Source organism: Grammomys surdaster, unplaced genomic scaffold (genome assembly GCF_004785775.1).
Source record: "Grammomys surdaster isolate TR1022 unplaced genomic scaffold, NIH_TR_1.0 217, whole genome shotgun sequence".
NCBI classification, from domain to species: domain Eukaryota; kingdom Metazoa; phylum Chordata; class Mammalia; order Rodentia; family Muridae; genus Grammomys; species Grammomys surdaster.
The window spans coordinates 247,738-274,678 of record NW_021604662.1 but is presented as its reverse complement, the minus strand read 5'-3'; the positions used below and the strand labels follow the sequence as shown (position 1 = coordinate 274,678).

Sequence of the window (26,941 nt, the reverse complement as noted above, 5' to 3'; positions counted from 1 at the left end):
CATCTGACCTGGCAGCTGAAGGGCTGGTCTGCCTTTTGGTGTAGGCTCCTGCCGGATGTTGCTGCTCCCACCAGAGGCCTGACTCAGAGGATGAATCCGAATTTCTGAGAAGGAATTTTTGGCTTGTTGAGCTGTTAAGGGCTGGAACCGAGGATCTGAAGAAGCCGGGTGATTGGTTGATGAAGACAGATGCAACAGCTTGCGAAGAGATTTCAGTGGTTGGCTCTGAAAGAAAGATTCAGGCATGCACGAGATTTAATTTAGAGTAGATGAAGGAGATGGGAGGACATGGAGTTCAGGTACAAGGTAACTAAAGAGAGGAAAGAAGGGAGACCATATGGCTGGATGGGCTAGTCCGGCTCTATTTGGTCTCTGGGTTTTCTCAAATAAGATTTTAGTCACGGTCTTTTAAATGAAAGCCTAGAAATCTAGGAAAAAATAAATAACTAGGGGGACCCAAAGGTCAGGGCTCCTTTGATCTGGCTGTACTCTGTCTTTACCATGTTTCTCATGCTTCAGACCCAGAAAGGAGAAACAACAACAGATGTAGGTGTGCCTCTCCTTTTTCAGAAGATTTCCCAAATAAGTCTTCACTTATATTTCACCAGTTAATCTTAATTGTTGAATGACTGGGTTTGGAATCCCTGTGGAAATACACCTCTTAGGTATGTCTGTGATGGTGTTTCTACAGAGATTTTACTAAGGTGGGAAGTCCCACTCTGAATGTGGGCAGCAACATCTCAGTGGCTACTGTCCTTGACTGAATAAAAAAAGAGAGTAAGCTGAACACTGGTACTCATTTCTCTTTTTCCTGACTGTAGATACAGTGTGACCTGCTGTTATGCCTTCCCCATTGTGATGGACTGTACCCTCCATCTGTAAAGATATTTGGCCACAGCACTGGGAGAAGCAATTAATACAACCAGACAGAACTTGGACACAGAACCATATCTAGCTGCAAGGGAAGCTGGAAAATGTAATTTTAGGTATGATGCAATGAGTTATTATATAGCAGTTCCCCCTTTTGATACTACACCTTCATGTTCTATGTTGTATTTTACTGCTCCATTTTCATCTTTTTGATGTGAGAATGGTACAGTTTGGGTACTAAAAATACAAAGCATTTTAACTGCTCACAGAGACACTGGCTGGTGTACTGTCTGCCTACAGAATGGCTGCTGGTCAAAGGCCATACAGGGCACAGCACTGTGGAAGGGACACTGGTGTGGTAACAGAAGGCCAGGTCCTAGATGAGATCTGTCCCTCACTGGCCAACTATTTTCAGTTTCTCAATGATGAAAGGCAATACTTTCTTTTCTTCCTCTACCTTAAGCATGAGGTGCAGGAGAATCACTATCAGAAGAGGCATAGAAAGCCAAGCATGCAAGTATATGACTTTAATCCTAGATAGATACATGACAGGGTGAGACAAGAGAATCACAAATTTGGGGATATTTTAGGAAACTTCAAGATTCTCTCAAAAAACAAACAAAACAAACAACAGACCACCACACACACACACACACACACACACACACACACACAGGGGGGGGAGGGAGGGAGGGAGGGAAGGAGGGAGGGAGGGAGGGAGAGAGAAAGAGAGAGAGAGAGAGAGAGAGAGAGAGAGAGAGAGAGAGAGAGAGAGAGAGAGAGGGAGGGAGGGAGGGAGGGACCAATTTACTACCGAAGCACCACAGGCTGGCAAAACTCAAAAGTACTTTTATCCTGAGTGCCATGGTATAAGCCACAGCCATGGTATAAGCCACATGCATGTCAGCTATTGGTCAACTTTGAATCACATTGATAATCTCTAGAAAAACTGCAAGATTTGAAGAAACGGGGTGCTAACAATGAAAGTAAATGAACTGAGAATCAGCTCAAGGAGAAATAGCTTCTAGGAAAACACCCTTCACTAGTTCTATGACATTTGTTCCAAAGAAAGCTGTGGGGTCCCCAAAGGAGGTGGCAGAGTGTTCTATGCACTGGAGATATTCAAAGAGTGTCTTTCTCTACCCTCATATCTTTTATGTACCCCAGGGTGGCCTCCAACTCTTAATCCTCCTTGCTCCTTGCCTTTATGTAGCTCAGGCTGGCCCAGATCTCTGTTTATATAGCCCAGTATAGTTTCAAATTATTCATACTCCTGCCTCCAACTCCCAAGTGTTGAGATTACATAGGTCTGTGGCACCATTCTTGACTACTTTTTCATTTTTTATTAAAATGATAAAAAAGTCTTTCCTAGTCAATTTAACAATTATCAAGCAATTATAATAATCTAGAATCAGCTGGAGACATGAAGTCTAGAAAGAGCCCCCTTAGTATCAGGCTTTCAGATCTTTGTGTTCCTATTTTGAATAAGCATCTCCCTCCCCCAAAAACTATTATAATCTCACTCCTCATGCCCCCTTTACCCTCAGAATAGATTATGCTCTAAGTACGAAATATAAATAGCCAGGCAAAAAGAATGGCAATTTTGGAGAACTTCTGTTTATAGTTCCAAGTAACAGATTATAGTGAAACAAACCAGATCTATAGTCCTAGCATGTGGGATATAAAGCCAGGAGGATTGTTAGTGCCAGGCCAGTTTGGATTACATAGCAAATTGCAGGCCAACCTAGACTAACTGGTAAAATGCTTTCTTAAGAAAAAAAAAAAGAACAAAACAGAAAACCTATAAAAAGTAGAACCACTGCTCCTAAACTCCCAAACTTCAGTTGCAATAAACATGGTAGATATGCCACTGTGTTTATTATGGGGTATTGAAGAAATATAATAGTGAACATTTCTAATAAGGATAACTGTTTAAAACAGATATGTTAATTACTTGGGAAGAAAGAGACTAACGCTCTCCTTATGGCAGGTAACTATAACCCCATGTTACTGTACAATATGCAGTTCCTAATAAAAGTGTTTGCCTGCCTTTAGAGAAACAGTTTGGATTTCAAAAGTTAAGATATTCTTTCAAGAGAGCTTCTACTATTTGGCTTTCAGGGACCAATTGATATGCTATCATCTTTAAGGTAACCTTATTCTTCTCATGATCTCAGTTTATCCTCACCAATATTTCATAGTATAACTTACTTTGTATTACAGTCTTCATGAATCTTTGTCTCCTGGGCTGTAGCCTACTTGTGGGCTAAGACTACTTCTTCTTCATCTCTCCACATTGCTCCACTGCTCTCCCCAGCTAAGTGAAGGGTACTGAAGGCTTGCTTTTTCCACAGTAGGAATCACTGATGTGGGGTTCATCCTGACTTGCAAAATAGCATCAAGGCTATTCATTATGGTCTATTTGGGGGAAGCTGAATTGTTTTCTTCCTTGATTTCCCATCCTGAAAACCTGGGAGTGATGTAGGCTGAACTCACCTGGGTCTGTAGATCTGAGAGCTTCTCAGGTCGCCATTCCTTTGGTCTGCTGCTTGCAGTGCTAGAAGAATGAATGGCTTTCTGCAAGGTCAACAGATCTGGACCATCAGTGTTGGGCACCTAGAGGGAAAGATGGAGAAGGATTCAACAAACCTTAATTAACACAGACAACCACACCCAAGAGGAGACCCAAACTGAAAAGTAAACTGAACTAAACCAAAATTCAAGAGGGAGAAAAAAAAAGACCCAGTAAGTAAACCAAAACTCTCCAAATGTTCACGATGCAAGTAGTGCTAGTAGTCTGCTGCCTTCTTAGTAATTTTCCCTGCATTAGGAAAAATTGGCAGATGTCATGCAGCTTGGTTAAAACCTTAACCCTTAAAGCATTCCCATGCTGTTAGTTAGTTTCAGTAGCTGTAAGAGAGAGCAGTTAAAGTGGGCTGGACCAGGAACTGCTGTGGCATCCTCATTTCATATTGTAGTTAGGTTATGAACCAGTTCAATAAAACAAAAACAAAAACAAAACCTCATGCTGGGAATATGATGCAAAATCTGTATTTGAAGCTTTCAAGGAGTCTAGGGAGCTTTCAAGGAGAGAGAAGGAAAGGAGGTATGGTTTGAATCATAGTCCCAAACCACTGCCCAGTAAATCTGGGTCTGGCATTGTATACTTAGAAACTGCTTGAAATTTATGCCACAAATTCCAAATGAATGCAATTGGTCTATTCAATGACTTTAGTGGACAAAGGAGAGTTATGCCAAATGCCAAGCAAAAGCCATGGCTTTACACCTAGTGACTGGCAAAAGCTAGAGGCAGGTAAGGAAGAGCAAGTTATCAACTAGTACAAGCTGCTTTTTTCATGGAGCCTGCTAGCTCAATTAATTTGGTCAATTCAAAGTTGGTTTTAAAGAAACAAACTGTCAACCAAATGGTAACAAAGTCCATGCAGTGAGCCAAGTGCAAAGACATTTGTTGACTGTAAATGTTAATCAGATTCTTTACAGGAATTAAAAGATTTCAAGAATGCTGTCTGCCAATAATTGGCTAATCAGCCCATCCAAACCAGCCTTACTAGTTTGTTTAGTAGGCTTATGTGACAACATCTTTAACTGATGCAGAAAACCCAGAATATATATATAATATATATAAAGAATATGTATTATATATATCCATATATCCCAGTGAATTTATAGAACTGGCCCAGGTACTTAACTAGCACAAACATTATGACCCCATGAAAATAAGACATGCTATTGTCATCAGTAAAACAAGTTTACTGGAGCAGTTTTCAGGGCTACGATATGTAAAAACGGGTACCATGGGTGGAGTGACTACAGGAAGCTTTTTCAAAGAAGAACTATGCTTTAAATGATTCTTTGAATTAAAAAGAGGAAAGAGGGATTTCTTGATGCTTGGATTCTCCCCGTTGGTGGAGTCTGTCTGTAATATAAGATACAAATGAGCTAATTGCAAAAAAAAATTAAGTAAAATAAATAGGTGCTTTAATTGAAACTACTAGCCCTTGGTAGCCCTCAAATGATTAAATATTAACAATCATGGAAAAAATCTCCATGCTATGCATCTAGAAAGATTATCTATTATTTTTCACCTGGAAACAATAATGTAAGTTTAGACAAGTACAAAATTTTTCAGAGCCTATACAATGGTTATGAGCAATAGTCCCAGGAATGCCTAAGACCTTTAGGCATCTGCTTACATTATGCTCAATTAGGAATTTATTCATTGTCAAAAATAAGACTGTTTTGAAGAATTGTGTTTAATGAGTTACTGATGAACTTCAGCCATTACTAATTGTTAAGACTTCAGTAACTAAGAGACTTTACCATATAGATTATTTTTCACCAAAGAAAATATACTTTAAGTCCTTTTTGTCTTCTTGGTCAATTATCCAGAGCCAGTAAATATCACTTGGGAGATGATTATCAGTGGGATACTAAGGTTAGTTGAGCAGCCTTACACTACACTGTTAGAAATATATACCTCATTTAAAATATCTGGTACAATTCGGAATTCTGGGTTTTAAGTAAAGAGATACAAGTTTAATCTTCAGGGCTGGTAAGATGGATCAGTGGGGTACTTGGCAACCAGAGATTGAATTCCCAAAACTCACATAAAAGTCAACAGAGAGGACCAACTCCACAAAGTCACCCTCTGACCTCTATATTCTATGGTCCCTGTGCACTCCTTTCCCATTTCATGCACACACAATAATGTTTTTAAAGTTCAATTTTTATATTGAAGTATCATTTCAAGTTGAGATACTAAGTAAGATCCAATTACCAAGTTGGCAAAGTCACCATATGCTCTAAGGACTTATGTAATTCCCTGGGTATACAACCAAAGCCAGATTCCCCAAGGCAGCTTCCAGACGTGTTGGAGCCAAAGCAGGCACTTTTACAATACAGAATGATTTTTGGCACCTCTTCTCTCTCTCTTTTGACTACCTCAGTGGTCAGAGAACAAAAATGTATAAAAATGCAGTAATATCATTGGTGTATGTATGAAGACCTGTATAAATATCCGAGTTTTCCTGTTTTAATGAGAGAAACCCTGAATCAGAGGCTCTTTATATAGGAAGCCAGTTTTAGTCCTTATAACTCCATGTGACTTTGAACAGGTCAACCACTTGCCTAGCTCAGCTTCTATTCTAGTAAACTAGATTTAGGATTAGCTATACTGTGTACATCTGGCATCAGATTTAAGTTTCTTGGAATCTTGTGTAAAAGTTTCAACACCATCAATTTTTTGGTTTGTCTTACTTAGCTTTCTATTTATTGAATCTTAGAAAGTAGAAACAGGTTCCTTTAGTTACATTTGAATGTTCATTCAAAGAAAGCATAGTTAAGCTCATTCCAGGCCTCAGTGCCTGAGGTCTAGGACTCTGTATGTAGTATTCTTTGGAAATCTGACTCTAGATTCCAAAATCCTTACATTTTATTCTTAATTTAAAAATGGAGAGGAAAGCTAAAGGCATTATGATCTGTGGAAAGCTCTTCTGAAGTAAGTATAAGTACTTAATAAAACATTTAAGAGAGAGGACGCTAAAGAATAGTAACTTTTTATTGCCCTAACCTATACTAGTTAAATATCTAGAATTTGATCCAACTCTTGAATAATCAAGTTAGGCAACATGTTTAGCCACAGCTAGGCAAGGGTTTTAGGTTTAATGTTGGTCGGAGTCAGACATGTATTAAAATCCAAATTTATATACAAGGCAGCCTCAATTCTTCTACCCTTACTATTTTCTACAACTCCATCACATCACAGGGTTGTAGGCATGTAGTTAACAAAATTTATTAACAGTGGCCAGGAAGAGGTGTTGGAAGGATAATGCTTATGATAAGTAATACATTCTATAGACAATGGGCAGAGTTTAATTTTTTAGCACATAAATTATTGCAAACATCCTAAAGCAAAGTCAGTCCTATTTCTTCACTTTTTAACTCAGTTTCAGCACCAAATATAGTTGAGTGACATTTTGATTTGACATTTCAATTTAGGCAAGTTTCAGTAAGAAACTATAGGTACCCTTTTCCACCCCCATGAACATTTCAGAAATACCATGTAACCATTAAAATGAAGCAGAAAACAGACAGACAGACAGACAGACAGACAGACAGACAGACACAGACACATAGAGACACACACATACACACACACCCTTTCCTCCACAAATATATGCATAGGCTAAAAAGCTACAGGGCAATACTAAAATCCTGTTTGGGGTAGGATAAAAAGATTAAAAACAATGTTTTCTTGTTTACTTTTTCTTTTTGACAATGCAATGTTTTGGTGCTGGTGGTGATATGGTTTGAGGCAAGGTTTTGATTATGTAGCCCTGGCGCCTCTGAAGCTCATTTTGTAGACCAGGCTGGTCATGAACACACAGAGATCTCCCTGCTTCTGTCTCCTGAGTGCTGGAATTAAAGGCTTACAATACCATGCTCTCCACCCACTCATAGCTTGGAGTCATGTATTTTGAATAAGCAAGTGAAAGAATGCTTTACAAAGGTCTAGATTTAAAGGTCTAGCATTAAAAATATGTTTAGGGGCTGAATAAATGGCTCAACTTTTAAGAGGACTAGCTGTTCTTCCAGAGAACACAGTTTTGAGTCCCACCGCACACATAGCAGCTCACAAATGTCTCTAGTTCTAGGGAACCCAATGCCCTCTTCTGGTCTCTGTGGGCACCAGATACGTAAGTACTGAACAAACATATGCAGACAAAACCACCATACACACTGTTGATATATACAATTGTTGTAATAAAAACAAAAACATTTATAAGGTTTCTCAAACATCTTTGGGACAAATATCCTTAGCATGAGTTATATACTTTTCTACAATCATCTGTTTCTTCTTTAGTTACTACTAAGCTGTATTTTCTAATTTTCATGATGGCTTGAAGGACCCCAGAAGCATTTAGTCTACTAATCGTATAGATAAAGCCAGTGTGATTAAGTCATTTTCTTCTTGAAATGAAAGAATAAATCTTATGTGAAATAAAGTAAAAGTCAAAACCCAAAACTATTGGAAGTGGCTAATTCAATGTTACTTAGTCGTCAGGGTACAATATGAACGAAGGAAAGCAGGTTTTTTTTTTTTTTTTTTTTTTTGAGAGTGAACTATCCCTTCTGTTGTCCTGGAGTCTTGTCTTTTTCCTCCACTTTCTCTTGTTACTCTTCTGGCTTAGAATTACCACTTGAGTGGTTCTACAGAGTCCAATCAAGTGGAGCTGGCCCATTGTTTAGATGCAGAGCTCCTAGGAGCTGAGATGCAGCCTGTCTCACAACGCCACCATAAGTGAAACACCTTTTCTTACTGAAGTAAGCCCTGAAATGTCAGGTGAAATTGTACCTCCACGACTAGAAGCCAGGGAAGGATGAGGCATGATGGTTATTTATGAATTTCAGGATTTAAATGTAAACCAAAACCCTTTCCTAAGTTTTTGCATATCTCTATGATCCCAGAGAGAAACAAATCCTGTGTCTTCATAGTTTTTACAGCAATCTAAATGCACATGGATAAGTAGTTTATTGAGAGGCTTAAAAGTATTTTGTCATCCAATTTAAGTTTCTTTTACTCCTTGAGATTCTGCTGAATCTAGAAAAGGCTTTGTGAGAGGATGGTAATAAAAGACTTCAGAAAGAGCTGCCTACAATATATCCACATTAAGAAATTAAGTCTGATTGCTCCGTGTAGAGTGTAACATGTATCCACAAAATAACATAGAACCCCATGTTACAGATAGACATTAGTCATTTACTTACTGTTTGGGTTTTCTTCTTTTTCTTTTTCATTGACCTGAAAAAGCCTTGCTTCTCTTTTTCTTTGAGTTGATCAGAATGACTAATGTTTTCTGGACTTTTCCTAAATGAGAAGACATTTTTTATTATATAGATCTTTGAATCATTCTCTTGCCACAGTGTGACAAACATAATGAAGGCTGAAAATGTGTGATACCAGATTCAATCATCCATGAAGAATTGAGCCCACAGGTAAAGGTCCTCTAAAAAGCACAGAGGGAACCGAATCTAATCAGCATGGGGAACGGCTGTTCTTTGGCACAGGCTTGAACACACTAGCAATTTGAGAACTATTATAAATGATCTGTAACTGCTCTTTGGGACCATTTTCCTGCTGCTGAAAATTTCTGAATCAGAAATTCTGTAAAATGCATGGCTTAGAGGATGCTTCCCGTGTAACTCTCCAAGGGAAAGAACAGAAACATTTCCAATACATTCATTTTTCTATTTACCTTTTAAAAACCAGCTCAACAAGTTTATTATTAGTAGCTTGCCAAGTTACTAAACATAAAAAAAAATCAATGCTGCTATAGAAACATTATTAATGGAAGTAAAAATTGCCCCAAACTAGAAAATTCCTACTTATTAAACCTTTAATCTATTACACCTAAATACAAAATACTCAAGGAAAAAATGTAGACATGATGTATGCTCTAGCACAGTTTGCTCAAAGTGTGTGTGTGTGGGGGGGGGTGAAGAATCATTCTACCTGAAAATACTGACATTAATAAGATTGATACCACATACGTCTCTGCAAGGCTAGGCACATCCTCTCCCAGTGAGGCTAGACAAGGCAGCCCAGCTAGTAGAACATATCCTACACATAGGCAACAACTTTTGGGAGAGTCCCCACTCCACCTGTTCAGGACCCATATGAAGGCCAAGCTGCACATCTGCTACCTACGTGGGGAGGGGGCTAGGTCCAGCCTGTATATGTTCTTTGGTTAGTGGTTAAGTCTCTGAGAGCCCCCAAGGGTAGGGGGATACCTAGGGAAGCCTCTACTCTCTCAGAGAAGGGGAGGGTGTTTGGGAGGAGGAACTATGGGAGGGGAAACTGGGAGGAGAGATAGCGATTGGGATGTAAAGTGAATAAATAAAAAAATGTAATTTTAAAATTTAGAAAAGAAAGAAAGAAAGATTAACACCACATGCCTAGTCTTAACTGCAACTTAATATGTCAAATTTGTTTGATATCTATGGGAGGTCTGTCCTTTTCTGAAGAGAAGTGAAAGAGGAATGAATTTGGGGGGTGGGGGTTGGAGGTTAGGGGAAGGGCTGAGAGGAAAGTAAACTGCATTTAAGATGTAATATATGAGAGAAGAGGAAACAGAATAAAAAAATTAAAAGACTGATACCACAGATAACACTAGGTATTTTAATAGAACTAGAAGATATTCAAAATAGGAAATAAGCCAGGTATGGTGGTATATGCCAGTAATCCCAGTACCCCCAAACGCCCTCTCCTTCTCTGAGAGAGTGGAGGCTTCCCTAGGTATCCCCCTACCCTTGGGGGCTCTCAGAGACTTAACCACTAACCAAAGAACATACATGGGCTGGACCTAGGCCCCCCCACACGTAGGTAGCAGACACAGAACATTTGAGTTGAAGGCCAGTCAAGATACCTTCCAAGACTGACCATGAAACAAAAGCCCACTTTTCAAAAAAGGAAAAAGACAAGGTGGAGGACATCTTGGTTTTGGACTCACACTCTTCAAAAAGCAACTCAAGTGCTATTATTCTTGAAAAAAAAAAACCTCACATATTTACATATTCCCTAAAAGTAAGAGTGGTAGAATCATTAAAAGTAACAGTTAATTTATATTCATGGTTTCAGAATACCAAACAGCAATGAAGTGATTATAATATCTAAGAAAATATGAACAAAGCAGCGCCCAGCTTTTTTCATTAAAATATGTAAGTCAGAAAAATTCTAAACAAACCATTACTGGTTGCATGGCAGAAAACACAATGAAGCTATTAAAAATAAATCACAGCTTCAAAGGATACCCACTGACATGAAAGAAGATTTAAACTATAGTATTAAGTAAAAATATAATGATTTCAAGTTTTTTATACCAGATAAGTCTAACTACATTTCAAGAAGGTATATATATTATACACGTGCACTTTTAATATTCATTCGTTTTTTTTAAGATTTATTTTATGTGTTTAAGCAATTTGTCTCTCTGTGTGTGCCACTTGTGTGCCTGGAGCTCATGGAGGTCAGAAGGGGTCGTGGGATTCCTTGGAACTGGGGCTATAGATGGTTGTGAGTCACTATTTGTATGGGAACCAAACCTGGATCCTTTGTAGGAACAATGAGTGCTCTGAACTCCTGAGCCATCCCTCCAGCCGCTACATTCACTTTTTTTAAAAATGCAGGAAAAAATTACAATAGAAATCTTGGCTGGAAGTGCGGCTCAGTGGAAGAGCACTTGTACAATACTGACAAAGACCCTGGGTTCCACTGCAAGCACTGGGGGACAAAAGTAAGCCAAGCCTTATGGCATATGCTTGTATTCCTAGGTATGGGACTACGGTGGGAGGATTGCTTTAGCACATGTGTTTGAGAACAGTGGTTGGCAGTGGTTAGATTACCCCTTCTTAAAAAAGAACCACCCCCCACCCCTCAAAACAACCTTAAAAGCTCTATCTAGGTAGTAGAATTGTTGATATTCTTTTTAACTTCTGAGAACATGTATGAATAGTATGTTATAGGTCGATCATCAACAAGGTGTTATACAGTACAGAGTATTTTGGGGTTAGGGACATAGTTGGTGGTGATGTAACTCAGCTGGTGAAATGTGCACCTGCCATGCCGTGTTTGACCTCAGACCCACATAAGCCCAACATGATGGCAACACTTGTAATCCCAGTCCCCAGGAGCACCCCAAGCGTTCTTGAAATCCATTAGAGCTTGCTATTTAAGCACCACTTAAGTTCCTAGTTCTGAAGTACAAGTTCTGTGATTCAATCTGGGAACCCAGAGCAGTGCCTTCATTACTTTGAAAGCTAGAAGCTTTAGATGTGGTTTCATGGGTGCAAATGGAATGGAAGAAAGTTACAGGTTCTCTAGATGCAGTGCTGTACTGCTGGGGAAAATATTATCTTCATGAATGCAGTCAAGGGTGAGGAAGCAGAATTCTGCCTGGGAAGATAGAAGTCCAGTCAGGATGAGGTAGAGAATAATATTCAAGTGAGAGGCTGGAGAATTTGAAGGCAAAAAAGAGAAGGGGGCAGGAGAACAGTTCAGCACTTGCCATTGCAGAGTTGGTCCTGGGAAACGGGGAAGATGATGGATCAAAGACCCTCCCTAGGGTCTTTAAGGCACTGGATAAAGTACAGTCTAGGTGGGACAGGAGGAATGATGAGTTCAACATTTTTAAGCTGAAGTGGACCAGGTGGTAGGGTTGAGATGTAGGCAGGGAAAGATTCTAGGGGTCAAAAGGAAAGGGGAAATAAATTACCTTTGAACAAGGTAAAAGCTAGGACTGAGCATGAGTATGTTTGTATCATAAAAGACACAAGGCTTTGTATCATAAAGGCAAGCCTGAGCAAAGAAGGGGAGATACAAGGAAAGAACTAAGCAGAACTACACAGAAACACACACAGAAATAACAAAGAGGAAAAAGCCTGGAAGAGAAAGGGAGAGAGAGTAGCTGCCCAGAACACAGGTACTCAAAACACTGTGAGTTACACAAAGGAAGAAGGAGCCTGAACACGCAGCATTGAGCCCACAAGGCATGCATGCAGCAACTATTGCCCTGTCTGGATTTGTGGCTTCTATAATTTCACCTGGTACAGTGGGCAGCTTTCGGTGTTACATAATTTTCAGAGAGGGAAGCTTTGAGAAGGGTTATGCATCTAGTGACCCAGTCCATCACTTTGGGTAACAGCGTTGGTCAAAATAGTATGGCTAAGAGGTTGAGGGAGGACATACAATAAAGGAGAAACAGGCAGAGTCTCACACAAAATTGTGACTCCTGTCATCTAGCCCAACAACTCTTCCCAAGGGAGTCAAGAAGACTGAGGAATGTTCAAAGACTCACTGTAATCAAGAAAGGAAGAAATGAAAACAAAAACTGACTTACAGTTAAGTCACTTACTGAGTATCATATTAGGTATTAGAAATAAAGAGAGAAAACAACCAAAGAGCCTAGCCTGTCACTCAAAACTGCTCCCAGGCTCATGATGAAGAGCAGTGGGATGTGACTGCACAGCCAGCCTTGAACTTTAGCATAATCCCTCTGGAAGCAGCATGGAGAGTGAGCTGGACAGGTTGGGGGCACTGCTCTGTCATTCCCCCTGCCTCATCCCTCCCCTGGCAGTAACTAAGAAAGTCAGTGAAGGATTCGATGAGAAAAACTGCAAGACAGACTGGCAAGCTGTCACAAAAAATAGTGGACACAAAATATTCATAACCCTGTGAAAAGAAAAAAAACACCCTGTCATTATTCAAATGAGTTTCAGGGTTCTTTCCTTCAACTAGTTGGATTTTGAATGAACTTAGTTCATTTTTACTCCAATTTTGATGGCATTTTTTCTAAACTAGTTCCATACTTTGTCATTTGTTTATTTATTGTAAAGGAAATGCTATTCATTTTATAGGCACTCACTCTAAATTGATACCTTTCTGAATCAATGCACAGGATTTTCATGGGCCTGTGAAAAGATAAACCTTACATGCTTTGCTACATAGCTATTGCTTGTAATCCTCCTCCACTCTGGACACTGTGTTGTGGGCTGGAACCACATCTCATTCTAAAGACTTCAGTACTAACCTGCTAAAACTGGGCACTAGGAGGAATAAATAGCTTATAAGTGAGGACTGAAGTGTCACCCTATTAGTAAAGATGAGTCTGGCTGTATTAAGTCTATTTTTATTCTTCTGAAATATTTTGGCTTATCTCCCATTTCTTAGGTGGATTCAAGACAACTGAGATGGCCAGAATAACAGCTCTGGGTGATAAACTACAATATCTATTGATTGCTTTTAAATATGATATTGCATCTTGATCTTTCCATTGAAGAAAATATGTACAGTGTACAAACATTCTCTTCTCCAAAGAAATTTAATGTGCTACTATTACAGAAACAGACTGGCCTGAGGCTATGGGATAGTTTAAGAATGGCATTTTACCATGTTTCTCTAATAAGACTTTTATGTTTGTGTTACCAAATGCATAGTTCTCTCAGACAAAAAGAATACAGCAAAACAAAGATCTTGGTCAAGAAAAAAATCAGGATGAGTCAAGGTTAAAGATTAAATAATGTTAGATGTGATACATGAAGAAGATATGCAATAGAAACATTATGGGGAGGGTAGAGAAAAAAAGAAGAGAGCCCATTTACAGTGGGGGATTCTGGAACCTTTTTAAACCACATAATACCAACATTAGAATAAGGATGACGTGAAGATGTGTTGGCTAAAGATTAACATACCAATTGTACTTTTGATTGTTTTGAAAACAACCAATTTCATGGACACACACACACACACACACACACACACACATCTAAAGTTCTATTTAGAGAGATTAGAATACATGGTTATCATATACTAGGCCCTACATTCAGTCAATCACACAACCAAACCCTAAAACACGCACACACACAACCCTCCCCCCTAAAAACACCACATTGCTAACAATGTCTATCCTACTTTTGGATTCCCTACCACCCCTGGTGCAAGGCATTGAGATAGAATCTCACTATATTTCTCAGGCTAGCTTTAAACTGGCAATCCTCCTGTCTCAGTCTCCCAAATACTGGTATTACAGTTCAGTACTATCATGCTGGCTGGCTCATACTTTTATTTAATTTTTGTTTGAGTAATTTTCAAAGCACTATGCCAGTCTAAAATTGATACTGTTTTAGATTGTTTCTACTGTGCTATGCAAATAACCAAGAGGAAACAGTCCCTTCTATGCATCTGTATTTGACACTTTGACATTATTTTCAGGGCTTGTCGAAGCCACACCTGAAAATGGTCAACACTGAAAACCAACAAAAGCTAAATCTGTTTTCTTATGTTTTCTACACACTAGGAAGAAAAAAAGCAGTCACAAAGAGGCATGGAAGTTTATGAGCAAAGTTAAAAGCAAAATGGGGAACAAACCATGGAAGCTTTAAATAGAATTACCATAGCTACAGTTCCAGGTACCATTTTAGGTGCCTTTTAAATATAATATCACAGAAATAGAACAATTCTAGAGGGAAGTGCTAGTGTCCTGTGTCCCTGCTCCATGCTACAAGTGTTTGGTATCAGCTAAGTGTTTGGTATCCTCTAACTTTCAAGCTTCAGTGCATATGGAATCAGAGTAACCCCTCCCTCAAAGTGCAACTATGAAAACTAATGCAGTGCATACAGAGAGCTATGCAAAATGTCAGGACCAAGTTCACTGTCAATAAAAGAATGAACGAATACGATGAAAGACGTTTCTGCTAGTTTTTCTTTTACATGCTATTTAACAGAAAATTCTGACCTTGAAAAAAAAAGTTACCAAACCCTCCAATATAACATGTTTTTCTTATTCTTAAGAAAGGCCTAGTCTGAAAAAGAACATTAAAAAGATTATTTTGCATGTCTTTGAATTCCCAAATCTACAATTAGCAAAAGGAAGAGTAAGACCAAACCAAAACACTCACCACGGATCAAATCCTGGTTGTCTTTTTGAATGATTCGTGCCAGAACTGCTATCAGATGGCAGAGAAGAAACTCTAGTGGACACGTTATTTTCATGGAAAGAATTGTCTGGTCGTGGAGATGGCACTAAATGAGGGGGAAAAAAAACATTACTGAAGTACTTTGTGGTTTTAAGTAGTTCTAATGTTACTCCACTGCATTTCTTGGACACAAACAAAAAGTCTTCCTCTGCCTTTCCAGAACTTCTGTTTCCTGAGTATAGAGGTGGTCCAGGCAAATTTCCCTCCTCAACCATTTACATGGTTACAGGAGTAGGAGTAAGTAATAAAGATTTCAAAACAGAAACCTGGGGTATCAGCTGATGTACTGAAAAATATTTGAGGACATTTTAAAATGGGAGGTCATTTAAAATATGACCATTGTAGCAGTCACTCAGCCCCCCCAATACCATGTTTTTGGCATTATTTGAAGTTGAGGCTTTCTCATTACAGGTCTAACTATGCAAAATCCATTCTTAGTTAGTCCAATATCATACTTATGAATATGTGTACTGGAACACACAAATTACAGTCTAAGACTTGACAATATAAGGGTGTGCCACTTAGATCTTTAAACCGTATGGAAAGTTGACCATTTGAACAAAGTATTAATTTTTATACATTCTCAGAGTAAAAATGAACAGAAATATAGACCATGGTGCATTGAGTGATTCTGCTTTGGGGAAAAGGGTAACCATGTTTTCATCAATTTCTAAACTTGGCCATTCTACAAATTTCATTACAAAAGTAATACGTACATTGTATATCAAGATCATCGACACCAAGCAAGGAAGTGCTTGCTATATATAATTCCACTGTTCAAGAGGCTCAGGTAGAAAGACCAAGATCAAGGCCAGACTAGGTTAGAGTGAGTTTCAGGTCATCCTGACTGGGTTACAGTATATGATGTCTTATACTGATGTTGAAACAACAGCCACATATTTATACATAGAATTATATGTGTGTATTATAGTTTTTTAGGTAAACAGTTAATAGTATGATGTCTTGTCACGTCTCAGAAATTCTTACTGTTATTTAATCCACCTCCCACCTGCTTCTGCACTTACCTCTCCTCCCCTCCTTTTACATTTCCCTGACTAGATCACTTATCCACTGCCATTCCCCTCTCTACTCTTCCCTAACCCCCTATCTTGGCAATGATCCCATTTTAATTTCCTGTTTGCTATACAGAGCCCAGAGATCCCTGAACTGGATCTGACCTACATGCCTCCTCCCTGAGGACTAGCTTTCATGGTACCAGAAGGTGCCATCCAAGTTTCTAAAGGAGGGAGGCATCAACAGTCCTACTGTGGGGGTTTAAATAAGGATGCCCCCCACAGACTCATAGATTGGAATGCTTGGTCACCAGGGAGTGGTACTATTAGGAGGCACTATTAGGCCTCTTTGGAGGAACTGTGCTACTGGGGAAGGGTTTTGAGGTTTTTCAGATGTGGAAGCCAGGGCCAGTTTCTCTCTCTTCCCGTTGCCTGCTGATCTTGATGTAGAACTCTCAGCTACCTCTCCAGTACCATGCCAGTCTATGTGCAGTCATCCTTCCTGCCATGAACATAAATGGACTAAATGTTTGAACTGTAATCCAGCTCCAATGAAATATTTTCCTTTATAAGAGTTTCTGTGACCTGGTTGCCAGTAGCCAACAGCTTTCTAATTACACTGAAGACCTACTCAACGAGAGGGAAACCATGTCTGGTACTAGAAACCTAGCTAACTACTCACTGCTAGTGAAAGCATGGTTCTTGGAGGAGAATCTACAACCACTAATTTACTAAGCCATCCCAACCCCTAACAACAATCTATAAACATTTGTTCTTATGCCCATAGGTAAGTGTAGTCTTCACTCCTCAGCAATAGATGGAGACCGCTACAGAAAACCACACTTAATCAAAATACAGAGTTGTGGCGCCTTTTCCTAATGGATACATCTATAATACACTCAGGGAACACTGTGGAAGAGGGAGTGAAGAGATTTTAAGAGCCAGAGAATCAGGGAATCTGCTATGAGTCTGTGTCCCCTAGGAATATAAGAAGCTATACCCAGAAAGTCTTAGCAACATTCACAAACATGAGTTGACCAAGGAGAATACCAAAGGATGTATCAAAGCAGACAGAGAAAAGCCCAGGAGGCCTCAACCCACACAAAGGACTATAGGCAACTGAGGAAAGCTGGAAGCAGGTGAGGTAACAAAAGATCAGCCCTGAAAACATACATACAAGTAACATATGGAGCGAGAAGGTTATAGTTAGGAACAGATATGTAAACACACACATATGCATGCAATAAAAATTAGTGAAAAAAAGAAACCATGAATTTGAATGGAAGCAAGGTGAGGGCATACGGGAGACTCTGGAGGGAGGAAAGGGAAGGAAGAAATATAGTTATAATCTCAAACATAAAATTAAAACAACAACAACACAACAAAAAATGACACACCATTCCACTTGCCTCTGCATAAGAAACCTGGATAAGAAAATAGAATGAACCTATTCTAGAAACATCTCACCAGATATATCTGGAAACATCTGTCTTCTTCTTTTTAAAAACAAAACAAAACAAAACTCTTTTTCTCTAGGACTTACCAGTATCATTGAAATGACAGATGTCTCCAAGTGTTTTATTTAGTTTAAACTTTCCTTTCTATTACTGAATTTTTAAAAATTAAAATGCTCCATTTGCCAAATCTCAAAGTAGATTATGAGATGGATAAAGGGAATTTTTTCCCATAGTAACCAATTCAATCTATTTGTAACCCAAATAGTGTAACCAAAAGACTAGTTTGTTAATTTAAAACTCCACTTCCATCTTATACTGAAATAGTCCTCTACTGGGCATGATACAACACACCTTGAATTCCAGCATAGAAGAGTGGTTTGTTTGTTTTTTAAAATAGAAACAGGAGGATAGAATTCAGCTGGAGGCCAACCCTTGGTCTACTTGGCTAGACCCTTTCCCCCAAACAAGGATATTTTCTCCAATCATCTGTACAAACCACAAATTACAGATGATTTTAAAAGAAAAACTTACACTGAAGATGTTTTTACTCATCCACAAGATAAAAAAAAGTAATTAACTTTAGTCTGAATTAAAAGTTTAGCCATGGGCTGGAGAGATGGCTGAGAGATTAAGAGCACTGACTGCTCTTCCAGAGGTCCAGAGTTTATTTTCAGCAACCAGATTGTGGCTTACAACCATCTGTTATGGAATCTGATTCCTTCTTCTGGTGTGCATGAAGACCAGACCACTCATATATATAAAATAAATGAATAAAAAAGTTTAGTCTTATAAGCTTCTAAAGTCACCATTGAATTGGGTAGGGTCATTAAGAAACATATTTGAGGCCCAGTGCGTTTCCAAAGGTAGAGGTGGGAGAGACCACATAGAAGCATTCTCATTCAATGCACAGCTCTTCCTGAATAACACTTGTATGCATTTATTTAACTCAGATTCCAAATTTTAATTACTAAACAGTATTTTGTGTCCCCTCTGACCCTAATTGAACTTCTCCAGCTGTCTATAACATCAGAAAGAGCAGAAAGCCAGGCAAAGTGGACATACAAGCCAAGGCTGTGCTAAGCCTTATGGACTTTATATACCCGAGCCTCCTGTTCATATTGCCACCAAAGCACCAGGATTCTCAAATATTTGGCACTTTATCATCAGGTACACCCCAAAGGGTTGTCTTTATTAGCTTTCTGCTAAATTCACAGAACCAAAAAAAACCATGTTTTGGCCATCTGTTCAACAACAAAGTATATTTTTAAGCTACTCATGAAAGTTTTCTTTAAATCAATTAATAACTATTTATGAAGCTGTGTCAGGCAGTTCCTGTCTCTCTCTCTCTCTTTCCTCTCTCTCTCTCTTTCAGAATCAAATCCAGGGTTTCACACATGCCAGGCAAACACTCTATCGCTGATCTCCATCTCTGTTCTTCGAACTCAGAATATTCAAGAGGTTCAAAAACCTTGCAGAGAAACACTAGAACCAGTGCAATGTGGTCTGCATTGTATCAGGGACAAAGACAAGGCACCATGAATGGAACAGAGAAGAGATACTTCTGGTATAAGCAGGGAAAACTCTCATACTCAAACTACTGGTGTCAGCAGGAAAGTAGTGTGTTTCAGGCCATGAGAGGGCCAGGTTGCTTGGGACTTGTGGGTAGAGGTGGGTGGGAAGCAGATAGAGTGGACCACAAGGATTCGATCATAAACAGCCTGAAATGTCATCTCATGGAATTTAGATTTTACTCTGTTATCAAGTATCCAAAGGCCTCTCAACAAGTTAGAGGTAAGGTATTGGAGTACAACTGTGGGTACTGGGTTCAATGGATGCCTGCTCTATTTCTTTCTCCTATAGTACCATTATCTGACTGCCTTGGAGAATTATTATACTTGCTGGCAATCTCTTTTGTAAAGGCAAGAATGAGGGTGAATATTTTTATCTGTCTTGTCTACTAACATATTCTAGGCATATCTGAATTTTTGGTATTATAATGTCACATTGCCATGTATAATGTTCACATTATAGAAATATACAAACAAAATATTTTTAAGAATCTCAAACTGGGTGTGTTAGCACACACCTTTACACTCAGGAGACAGAGACAGGCAAATGTTTTTGAGTTTGAGGCCAGCCTAGGTCTACACAGTGAGACCGTGTTCATTCATTTCATTCATTCATATATATATATCTCCCTTCATATAACTCATCAGGGGAAAGATTGATTGCCTGAGACTGATCTCCAGGACCTATGTGGTAGACAAAAAGAACTGAGTCCTATAAGCTGTCCTCTGACCTCTACAAGTACACCACAGCATATGTGTCCCTGGCCTCAAAATAGATACATATAATTTTTAAAACTCTCATATTTTATGGATGTTTATAATTTGGTGTGAAGATGTGTTCATAGCTATCATTTAGCCACATCCTACATACAGGTGGCAGGTTAGAGATTTATTATAGGTCAATCTCTAGCTTCAGAAGGATCATTCTGAGGACAGTTTGGATGGGTGCCTTAGAGACAGAGACTAATCAGGGTCCCAGCCAGAAGAGATAAGGGACTAAATGATGATGATGATTAGGGGCAAGGAGAACTGCTGGATGATGGGAACGCAGGTGACACTGTTGGTCTGAGGTCTGCTGGAGCAGTGAAGAAATTGTCGTGGACAAGGAAAGGAAATGGACTTAGCCAAAAACAAAGGAGGACTGTAATAAATATGGGGTAGGGGTGGCTTACCTCTATAAAAGCTACCAACTCTCCTTGGGACAGGATCATTGTACAGATGCCGATTTTCTTTGGGAGCTGTGCCATCATCAGAGTGTGGGTCATGGTATACTCCACCCTGAGACAGGAAACAAGGTTATGAAAGTTAAACGATGGCTTGATGATAGTGCTGCTTACAACAAAGCCCAACCAGTGACTAAATTCTGTTTTGATCTTTTAAAGGAAAACTCAGGCTTATGTCATAAAGAAAACTACTTATTTTCTAAGTCAGTTTAATTAATTTATGGGAGATTGGGTATGAATAATGTTTAAAAGTTAGGCTGTAATGCTGCCAAGTGAATGGTCCTTACAGACCATGCTATAAGATGTAACAACTTTGAAGAGCTCAGACCTCAGACTTCTGACGGGTGTGGAACGAAGAGGTGCCTTCTCGGGAGGACTCTTTAACAGAAGGTCTTGCCACAGTCATCTCTGGAGGAAGCTGCTCTCCAGGCTGCAAGTCAAATTAAAAAAAGATTTATAGAAACTTCCTGTCTCTAGGGATGAAAACTCATCACTGTCTTCATTTAATACAGCTAGGATCTTAACCAGCTAAAATAGAAATCATGGGGTGACTTCAACATAACTAATTCCATAAAAATGTAAAAACTATCTGATGAATGCAAAATAAGTCCCACAAATTTTAACAGATAGCAAGATTCTCATTAAAGTTAAGGCAAGTAAGGACTACATTAGTCTGAAAATAGTTCAATTAATTATTTAAAACAACAAAAGAAATCACCTTTCTATCTAGACAGTAACAGCTCTAAGCAGCACTATGCTTAGAGATTGTATCATCAGTCAAACCAGAAGTGCTCTTACAGATTTTAGGCTAAGTTCTCTAAAAGGAAAAATGCAGAGGCAAAAGTATTTTTTCCAGGAGACTTGCACAGCAGATGCAGATGAAAATAAATGTTTTGTGAATGCAAAGAGAAATAGGATAATTCCTGTTAATGATTTTTGTCTTAAGAGTCCCCAACTCCTATAGTCTATGGTAATTCTTGCTCTCTTCCTTTTCTCCAGGACAGTAGCTCATCTGTGCAATGCATTTGTTTGGCATGGTCATGATGGTGCTTTTATCTAAAGATGTTCCCACTACCTAGCTCCCTCTCAAGTAGGCTGAGTCATAACCCCAGCACAGCAGTGGGTCCTTAACAGTGTTCAAGGGAGAAAAATAGATCACATTTGCTACCCTGGGTTAGGAGGATTAAGGAACACAATTTGAAGGAGCTGGCTGCTTTCAGCATCTACATATTATACACAAAAAGTATTATCTCAAGCCTAGGTGATAACACAAATTGTTTTACTTTAAAAACTGAAATAAGATCTGGTATCTCCCCACCTTCCTTCCTACCACCTTATTTAGAGAATTTTGGAAAGCAATTAGTTTGGTGCAGCCTTTCTTCTTTCTACTTTACCACCTGTACTGTTGACAAAGGCCCAGAGCAAGATTTTTTTTTTTTTAAAGGAAATGAGTTATTTACATTTAAAGTCAACCCAGTGAGTGTCCTGTGCTTTTGAAAGTGGCTACAATACATCCCATGAGAATGAGCAGCATGGCTTACTCACAGCTCTTTCAAGCCTTCCAGCCACCTTCTAGCCTTTAATTGCAGCCTTTCTTAAGGCTTGGCGCTGCACCTCCTGAACTGGACTGAAGTAACAGCAGGATATGTGCTAAGCCCCAGTAATTGTTTATAATTAGTTTAGGACTACAGTGTTCAGAGACATTTATTTTCTGAATTCTCTGAGAGCCAGTCATTTGTCTGTTTTCCAAGGGAGGCTGCCTTTCATTTTTCTTTTGTTTAACACTTGCCTCAATGCCAACAACAATCTGCTTGGTTTTGATCTCCAACTCCCTTCTACAAGCAGTGGCCAGGCCCTAGAGATGTTTCTAGACACCCTGGGTTCTCCTATCTCTACATTGAGTTCTCAGCACTCCTTCCAATCATTTCTATAATTTCATTTAAAGCCACTGCAAATACCTCCTACCCCATCTTTAAACTGGGAACCAGGCCATCTTGCCACCATTTTATACTTGGGGACCTGTAGATTTCCTCAGAATCCCACTTCTACCTTGAACAACAGCTGGGGAAATTTGGGCAGATTACTCACCTCCTATGGGCCTCAACAGAGAAGGATAATGTTGAATTAAGGAGCTTAAAAATCCCCATACCAATTCCAAAAAGGACCTCTTAGGAAAGAAACTGTAGCAAAGAAATTCTTGTAACTGGCAAGTCTGGTTATGTCTACTTCTGCACAGTCCTTGAGATCCACAGTTTTCATACTGGCACTCAATCCTGAATACTCTCCTAAGCACATGTGAGAATTGTTCAGCTCTTATATTTTCATGCCAACAATAGGAAAGCAGTTGGGATCCATGTAGCACCATGTCTTCCTGGAATACTTTCCCTCTTTTAAGTCCTCTTTCCTGCTGCTACCACTTTCTTTCCCAAGTGAAATCTCCACCTTCCTAGAATCTGCTTAGATTCTCCCTCCTCTAGGAGCCTCCAACAGGGCCTACACTAGGCTTACAGGATTTCTTCCATCTTTCTTTTAACATACAAGCACACTTCTGCATGGCTACTGGTATAAGGTTTACAGTATTAGAACAAATCGTTTGTTGCCAAGTGTCCCCTTTCAGTTAACATATTTCAAAATGACAGGTACACTTTAATTTCATCTTTCCAATCAGGGCTTCTTGTGGCGCTCAGCCCAGCTTCATTCTTCATCTGTCTACACAGGTCAGACTGTTAGCTGCACCGAAGCCATTTCAGACTGATCACCGTGACCTCTCCCTGTTCTCTATACCTATTCATAGCCAGTGCTCTAGTAATGTGAACCTTAATGATTTTGTAGGTTAGCAGGTAAACTGCTTAGCATGCAAACCTGATGACATGAGTTAGTCTCTAAAACCCATATAAAGATGGCTGGAGAGAACAGGCTCCACAGTCATTCTTCCACATACATGTATATGTACATCTCTTGCCCCATGTCATGAATACATATATACATACATACATACATACATACATACATACTTAATTAATTAATTAAAAAACTCAAGGGGCCAGAGAGGCCACTCAGAAGTTCAGAAGTTAAAAAGATGTACTGCCCTTGCAGAGGACCTGTGTTTGATTCCTAGAACCCATGTCAGGCAGCTCACAACTTCCTACAATTCTAGCTCCAAAAGTATGTGACATCTCTGGCCTCTATAGGTACCTGTACTTATTATGTGCTCATGCTTAAGACACAGATATATACATAATTTTAAATATCTTTTATAAATATGAAAGGCTGGGCAAGTATCATTTACTCTAGCTTGAAGTTAAACTTATCTAGTTTATGAACATTTTTTTAAAATTAAATTCAGTTAAGATATTTGGTATTAGAAGGCCTTGCTTACAGGATCCTGGTATGGCTGTTCCCTGAGAGGTTTTAGCAGCACCTGATCAATACAGATGCAGGTATTCACAACCAACCATTAGACTAAGCCCAGGGACCCTAATGGAAGAGCCAGGGGAAGGACCGAAGGAGCTGAAGGGGGTTGCAGCTCCAGATGAAGAATGGTCAGTATTGACTGGCTGGACCACTGAGAGCACCTGGGGACTGGACCACTCACTAAGGAGTGTACATGGAGGGATCCATAGCTCCAGATACATATGTAGTAGAGGTTGGCCTTGTCTGGCATCAATGGGAAGGGATACACTTGGTCCTGTGAAGGCTCGATGCCCCAGCATAGGGGAATGCTCCAGTGGTGAGGTGGGAGTGGGTGGGTGGGTGAGGGAGCACCCTCATAGAAGCAGGGGGTGTGGGGGAGAAAGGGGATGGGATGGGGGTTTATGGAAGAGTAACTGGGAAGGTTCTGGCTTCTGTGTATCATTTGAAATGTAAACAAATACATGATTAATAAAAAGATACTTGGTATTAGGAAAAAATATAAACAAATGTGGTTTAGAAAGATTAGACAAAAACAATCCAAATTTTGAAATAAATAAGAGCTAATCCATATTGCTAATTTCAATAAATGGTCAGTCATCAAAATATGCCAGAAATGAACATTTAAGAAATACTACAAATATTAAATTACTACCAGTATTATTATTTTTGAAACAGGGTTTCACTGTGTAGCCCTGGCTATCCTGGAACTCACAAAGATCTACCTGTCTGCTTCCCAAGTGCTAGGCTATACCTGTGTCTGTGCCACCACACACAGCTAAATTATGATTATTTCTAACAGAAATAATCCAAAGAGTGCTTTCTTTCACTGTTCAATGAAATTAGGCTGATTGTAGTAGGGAGAACTGCATAGCAACCTTATATATATTCCTTGTAACACTCTCCCAAGATAATCGGATAGACAGATCAAAATGCCAAGTGGTACCTGGGGTGATAAGAGCTGCAAGCTGTTGGCTCTGGCTGCCATCCCTTGTCCTATGCTCAAGCTTCCATCAAGGCCTTTAGCTCTCACTTTGTCCCGGGTCACATACATGGAATGCCTGTGAGGACGCTGCTGAGACGAGAAGGGGCTGGTGTAGCCTAGCCCGTAAGAAAATGATTCATGAGGTGCAGACAGCGAATGTGAATGGCTGCTATCCATGTGCTCGGGCAGCTTCAACTCCTCCATGGTTTTTGAGTGTCTGGTGGTGGTTCGCCGTGAGTCCAGAGTGCCCTCATTTCGATTATTTCTACCGGAAGGGCTGAGCAAAGTTCTCGTATCAGTGTGCCTGGTGGGAGTTGGGCTGGTGGGAGAGTTCAAGTCCAAACAACTGGATGGGAAGTATCTACTAGTATTAGTCTCTGTGATTTGGGCTCTGGCTTCTGAAAGGTTGCTCACAGACTTGGAGTCACTCAACGCCCCGTGGCTTTTGGCCTTTGTCCTGTAGGATGGACTCCTGGAGGACTGGGGGATGGTGTCAATATAGCTGTGCCGACTCTGCTTCTCACTAGGCTGCAGTGTCCCAGCTTTGCTCTGGGAGCTTTCCATGAATGAGTGCCTGTTCTGCTGAGATCTGGTGCTGGACTTGAGGTACTTTGTGCCTGGACCTTCTGAAGGCTTTGTGTCAATATTGAAATCAAACTCAGTTTTGGACTTGGCTTCTTTTGGACTGAGAAGGTGTGGTATGTTGTTGTTTGTGAGATCTTTGCTGGAAGATCCAGACTGGGTGCTTGCTTGGTAGGTTTTGCTGTGCATTGGACTGAGAGTCGCTCCAGCAAGGTTTCCATTTAGAAAACTTTCGTTTGCAGGCAGACCTTCCTCAGCCCTGGGCAGACCCACACTTAAGTTCTGAATATCCTTGCTGTTGGATCTGTGGTGAGTCTGTAAAGCAGCACCCTTGGTGGATTGGTTTCTGTATTTAAAACAAAAAAAGCAGACCAGTTCTCATCAATATGAAGCAAACACTATAATGTTTAAAACAGATAAGCAAACCCACAGTAAACTAAAAGAGACCATACTTAAAATATCCGCATGGCTCAGGGAAGGAAGGAATGGACAGAATTTAAGAGCTGGAGAATGGGAAGGGTTGCTGTTGTCTGAATCTGACATGATTGTTAATCTTCACTGCAGGAGTCGTTCCCTGCACAAGACTGGGCTCACCAACACTTCATCCTAAATGCAGAAGATTCAAGGCCCTACCTTCCCAGAGGAGCTATACAGACCCTTAAAAGTTGCAGAGGTAGTGTAGCCATTGATACATTGGTCCTATTCAACAACCTCTTACACATTCATGAAAGCAACCCTAGTTATATGCATTAGGCTGGGCACACACACATCATGAGAGTCAGACACGGACTTGGGCAAAAGAAATTTGTTGGAAGGAATAAAAGGGTGAGAAGATAATAGCACTGTTTTGATTAAAGGAGAAAGAGAAAGAGAGGGAGGGGGATGGAGATTTTTCTAAAGAGGGAAAAAAGCTAAAGTCACTATCTCAAACATGTCTCTATCAATAACAGGCATGTTTCTCAGACTAAGTCACTGAATGAAATAAATCACTTCCTGATGAAGCTGTTTTGGCATCCTTAAACACTTGTCTGACTTGCTGGCTGCCAACACAGTTGCTGATGCAGAGTCAGGTAAAGTATGCTTTGGCTATGACTATCTGGTACAGAATAGCTAGCTAGTATAAGTAAGAGAGCCAGCAGACTGCTGATAATCCCCTTATCTATTTGAATGTTAGGAAGCAACACTTAGGCTTGAAGATTACTGTGTTCCTTGAACTTCATATTCTTTGTAAAACCTGTAGGCCGCTTCAGATACACACTCACAGTAGTTACACACACACGCC

At 39.7% G+C, this 26,941-nt stretch overlaps 1 protein-coding gene across 1 annotated transcript in view; it reads right to left on the bottom strand.

Moving 5' to 3' along the window:
• The window catches only part of Cdkl5 (cyclin dependent kinase like 5), a 223,177-nt gene that overhangs the window by 38,000 nt on the left and 158,236 nt on the right, over positions 1-26,941 (bottom strand). Inside the window, exons 12-18 of the mRNA XM_028772684.1 lie at positions 25,039-26,005; positions 21,010-21,111; positions 20,631-20,736; positions 15,343-15,466; positions 8,659-8,758; positions 3,367-3,486; positions 9-225 (exon numbers count right to left, since the gene is read on the bottom strand). Coding sequence (XP_028628517.1) covers positions 9-225; positions 3,367-3,486; positions 8,659-8,758; positions 15,343-15,466; positions 20,631-20,736; positions 21,010-21,111; positions 25,039-26,005 — 1,736 coding nt within the window. The remainder of the gene's footprint in view (positions 1-8; positions 226-3,366; positions 3,487-8,658; positions 8,759-15,342; positions 15,467-20,630; positions 20,737-21,009; positions 21,112-25,038; positions 26,006-26,941) is intronic.